Raw genomic sequence first — 5,316 nt, 5'->3', positions numbered from 1 at the left:
CTTTGACAGCAAATAACTTTACATCTAAAGCATTTAAAGACTCCAGTCTAGGAGTAAGAATATTCAGTTTTTTCCCTTAAATACTATTCACACAGGATTAGTATAAGCTGGGGACCTTGAATGATTTATAAATGCCCCCACCCCCACATCTGAGTTTCAAGTGGCTTTTTGGGCCAGGCCCAGTAAAGGTTACCAGAGGCGCCTCCCCTAAACCCGCCGCGGCAGCACTCACAGTATCCCCGTCAGCCCTTGGGCAAAATCCTCAGGAAGCATGTTGACTAGGAAGCCAAGGTATCCAGTCCAGACTAGGTTGGCCATGAAAGGTGGCGTCGGCAGCCCCCCGCAATCCCATATCCGTCTTTGCAAAAGGTGTAAAAAGGTGCACAGGACACAAACACTTTGACAAAATGATATACGACCCGGCCAAATCAAAGAAATCTCGATTTGCACGGGACTAATATCACAGAACCTCTGTGTTTGGCAAACTATGGAAGGTTCATTTTTATTTAACAAATTACAGAGATAGTTGATTCCCAAGGGAGTAAGACGAAACTCCGTAATTATTACAAACGACTTGAGGTCACTAGGTAATACTAATCCCTTGTGAATAGGATTTATGAGGAGTTAGGATGGGTTCAGCAAGACCTTTCTTCAACACTGGCACAGCGCTAAAAGACATATGGTGTGGAGATAGGTCTGACTAGGACTACTGTCTGGTAATTCCCTGACTTCTTCCAGCGTCACCATGAGGTTTGACATTTTGGTTTTTTAGTGAAATATCTTGAGAAATATTAGATTTGGTTTCCCTCAGGAGGAATTGTAATTACCTTTTATCTAACAACATCTTTATGCCAATACTTGTCTAATATATTGGTTCATAACCAAATACCTTTAAAACTATTGCTATCAATCAATGTTAGCATGCCAACATTCCAAACTAAGACATGACAACATGACAAGCATTATATCTGCTAAACATCTAATCATCTTAGCATTGTCATTGGGAGCATGTTAGCATGCTGACATTAGCATTTAGCTTCGAAGTTTGACGTAGCTTCATAAAGCACGGCTTTAGATAATTTTGATATTCTGTGCCATAAACTAAATTATCAACACCCGTGTTGTTTACTGTAGGTACTTTTTTCTCATTCCATGTATGTACTTTGCTTTACAGAGGGTTTGTATAAAACCTGCCGATGGCTTTCTGCAGGCATTCAGACTTGTAAGATAGCTTTTGGCTGTATTTATTGCACTCTCACACTCTTATCTCCACTTCACTGCAGGCATGCACGTGCTGTAGGTGATAGCAGTCTTGGGTGAAATCATATCTGAAAATGGTGTCAAATAGTATAGCTTCTGTAAGTGAAAAGAAATTCAGATTTATGATTCAATTGTAATACAGCATAAAAAGCCACAAAGGGCTTTTGTATCAATCATTGAATATCATATCATAGAATATATCACTAAATATGCAGTAGGCAGTGTGTTTCTAGGTCAGCTGTTATCTCTGGGGGTGTTGGATATTGTAAGATAGCACGTGACTCTATTCATTCTCCCAGAGAATACTCAATGTCTTTAAAATATTCCTTTCCAGACAACAAAACAAGCACCATTCCTGGTAAATCATTCAAAAGATCTCATGGGACAGGCACTGGGACCTTGATTATCTTTGTATGGAGCTGGTTGTGCAGAAGTGCTGTCCAATGTTAATTACATCACAAAGTCACGTTTCCGTCTTCTAACACACAGCCTATGGGTTTGCTGCAGTGGTTGTTGGCCTTTGTAATGCAGCAGTAAGTGATGTTGCACCTGGGGCTGTGTGTGTTGCAGTGTAATGTACATTGGTGATTCATTTAGTGTCTACTTACTGCGCTGGTAGTGCCATCTGTGTCTGTTAGCCTCTGGTGCAGATCCAACCAGACTGTCTGCAAGGAGAAGCACAACAACAACAGAAGCAACATGTCAATCGACAAGACTAACAACAGCAACTTCTACAGCCAACTTCAAGCAGACATTTATCACTCACAACACGAGGTATTAGGCTATACGTTCACATTAAAATCATATGAGGCCTGAATTGATTTCTACATGTGACACAGATATAATTTTTAGTAATGTGGACAAAGAAATCCGATTTCCAATCAGATCTGGGCCACTTTTATATGTGGTCCTAACCCCTATTTTCCCTGTGTTCTGGATGCGCCGTGAGCTATGATTGCAATGCTTGACATTCCACGGCGCGTCCCAGAAGCAGGCGTAAAGCAACTCTCAACTCCGCTCTGCTAAAGATACGCGCCAGGTCTATTTTCATGCAAGCCGCGAGGCGTTGGGACAGCCAGGCAGGAAGTGAAACAGCGAGACTATTCAGTCAATTTACCAAAAGACATCCCCCAATATCGTTTATGTCCGCTTTACAACAACATGGACACGAGATTCATCTTGGAGGTGGAAAAACATAATACGACATCACAGATAATGTTTTTAAGGACAACCCAGAAAAGAGAAGACATGGACTAGGAGTGCCTGGAGTAGATACTATCTTAATAAACATCCAATTGTACTGTAAAGTACAAAAGTACAGACATTATAATCTGTGAGACGGGCAGCAAGTCGCTCCACGTCTGAGACTCTCCCGGTGTGGTATGGCGCGTGACAGAGGATGGAACAAAACTGTAACGCAGCCGGAACGCAGCCCACATATGCCCAGTAGAGAATGGGAGTAAATCTGAAAGCCAGACTTGGCGTTGAGAAGGGCTATATCAGAATTCATATGTGTTTTTCCACAGCTAGCCCCGCCCTAATGAGCTATGATTGGCTAGTAATTGTTGCCTCGACGCGTCCTTGGATGTGATTGGATGCTATATTATTATATTATGATTATTGATTATTGATATTGATTATTATAATATTAGCAACTTTTTCCAGCTCATTTTATCTAAGTTAGCTAACTCGCTTGCTAATTCAATGCTACAATCATTACAGGAATTGAGTCCAACAAAGTTGCCGGGATCTGGCAATAGCAAGGTGCTTTTCTTCGCTGTGACAAGCGTGTGTGGATAAAGCATTCAGTTCTTAAACTGCACATAATTAGCAGCTCTCTAGTTGGCTAGCTTGCTAATTTCACTGTTATTTATCACTATACTGGTTACAAAAAACGAGCCAAACAGCAAGCGCTAGTCACCCGCCCTTACTCCCCGCTGCTAGGAGACTTCTTCTCAGGGAGGAGAGTGGACGGTGAGAGCGGTAATGGACCTTCAGTTGGCCTAGTGGTTCGCAAAGACAACTAGACAGGAGCGCCACAATCAGCTGTTTCTCTGCAAAGGGATACTCAAGACAACATTGCAAAGTTTAGACTGGGAGATTGGCACTCAAATCATTCGTAGATCAAATTGTGGTCATCACAAAAATCTTTCTTTTCTTTGTTTTGGTTTTGCCATTTGGTGGGGATTTATGGTCTGCTTTATGTTCACCTGGATTTCCTTTTACAAGCTTGTCCATGCTTTGCTAGCAGTGTATCAGAACCATGCATCATTTTCAGCCCTGTCGCTCCATTGTCAGCCCCCAACAGGGCGCGCCCCCCAGTTTGGGAACAACTGGTTAGCAGCTGGAGCAATTAAAATTCTGCCAGCACAAAACCCAGCGCCGGGGGTCACAGCAGGCTGGTGGGCAGCGACTGCAATGGATCTGACCTGTAACGGCAGCAACAGAAAGTTTACTGATCCAGCGGGGAGTCCGGTATTAGGACCCCCATGCACTTGCTGAATCGGAGTTGCTACAGCCGCCAAATGTCTAAAATAATGGGTCACTTCAAACGAATGTGAACAATCTCGGCAGAAAGATCAGACCTGGGGGGGATGGAATTGAGCATTAAGCCCCTGTAATGTGAACGTTGCCTTAGTGGACAAGCTGAGAGCAGAAAGCATTAAAGCAGGATGTGATGTCTTTTGCAAGATGAAAATAAAATTCAGCAGGAAATAAGGGAGGATGTTTCATAGAGGAGGTGGATGCATGCCAAAAGTAGAAGCCCGAAATGAAACAGAATGATTTATATCAGCATGAAAAACCTAAACACAAACACCGAAATGCCAAATCTAATTAAACACCATGGTGTAGGAGTTATAAATGGTAGGAAATAATTAAAATTAAATTACACAAGCCTGTGTGCAAAATAAGGGGATGTAATATCATCAAGGACTCAACTGACCTTTGCTGAGCCACCCTCCCCTTAGCTACTATTGATAGCCCTGTTTTATCATTAGTTTTTCTATTATTGCATAACACCTATGACAACGCTGGCAGTTTTACCACTCAAAATTAGTGATTAGTGAATTGATTTCACAAAGAAGTAAACAAAAGGAGGTCCCTTATATTTTGCTGGAGTATGGTTGGCTCTTGCAAACAGGTACCTGATACGTTTAGAACCGAGGCGCCCCAACTCAGAGTAGCTTCCTGTATCTGTGTCAGGTGGGTTCCGCCACAGCAACGCCTCTTTAGGAGACTGGCGACACGTCCTGAGTGTATTGATTTAAATGGGAGAACACAGATTATGACGGATTCTTTTTACCCCATAGTCACCAAACTAATTATTGGGGCCATTTTTCACAAGCCACATGTCTCCTAAACGTTCTGACGCTAAAATTACATTTTATTTTAGATGCACACATTAGGAGAAAATTAACTTTGTGTAGAGACCTGATTTTGTTTTAGGACTAAGCTCTCGCAAGATCTGGCAACACAGACAAGCGTTGGTGAAGCATTCTTTATCGTTTAAAAAAAATGATTTGGCAGTTTGGCTTTTCTTAGGGTCTATGTAACCGGTCTGAAATTTTTCTATTAAAATGTATATATCGTGATATAGTACTGTATATTGTTATTGCAAGAGACTGTAATCTATATCGCAATATGGATTTTAATTTCAGAGCAGCTTTAAAGAATGTACAGTTTATGAAAAAAAGGAGACAGAGACAGAATTGTCCTGGTACTCCTCTTCCTCTCCCTCCTGAAAGCATTTTTCTTCTTTTCTGTGTGCATCTATATTGTTCAAATAGATCCTCTTGTACTGTATATACTACCATATGAGCATGTGATTGAAAGAACCTCAACCCCTGAATGTGTTTCCTATTTGCATAACTTCAATCAACTGTTTCTCTCATTTAACAATGGAATAAAATGCAGGGGATATATTTGTGTTTCAATCTACAATATGAAGAGCTGTTCACTTGGACTTTAGCCTATGAGTTAGGTTTAGAACATGATGTTATCTGTTCTGATATACAGTATGAAAGCATTTGCAAATTTGTCAGTAAAAATCCATTG

General features: G+C 41.3%; 1 protein-coding gene across 1 annotated transcript in view; it reads right to left on the bottom strand.

The window, feature by feature from the left end:
* The window catches only part of necab2 (N-terminal EF-hand calcium binding protein 2), a 219,507-nt gene that overhangs the window by 38,221 nt on the left and 175,970 nt on the right, over window positions 1-5,316 (bottom strand). Inside the window, exon 9 of the mRNA XM_032524155.1 lies at window positions 1,869-1,925. Coding sequence (XP_032380046.1) covers window positions 1,869-1,925 — 57 coding nt within the window. The remainder of the gene's footprint in view (window positions 1-1,868; window positions 1,926-5,316) is intronic.

This window comes from Etheostoma spectabile, chromosome 8 (genome assembly GCF_008692095.1).
Source record: "Etheostoma spectabile isolate EspeVRDwgs_2016 chromosome 8, UIUC_Espe_1.0, whole genome shotgun sequence".
In the NCBI taxonomy this organism is placed as follows: Eukaryota; Metazoa; Chordata; class Actinopteri; order Perciformes; family Percidae; genus Etheostoma; species Etheostoma spectabile.
The sequence above is the reverse complement of the archived record's forward strand: the minus strand, read 5'-3'. Positions and strand labels throughout refer to the sequence as shown.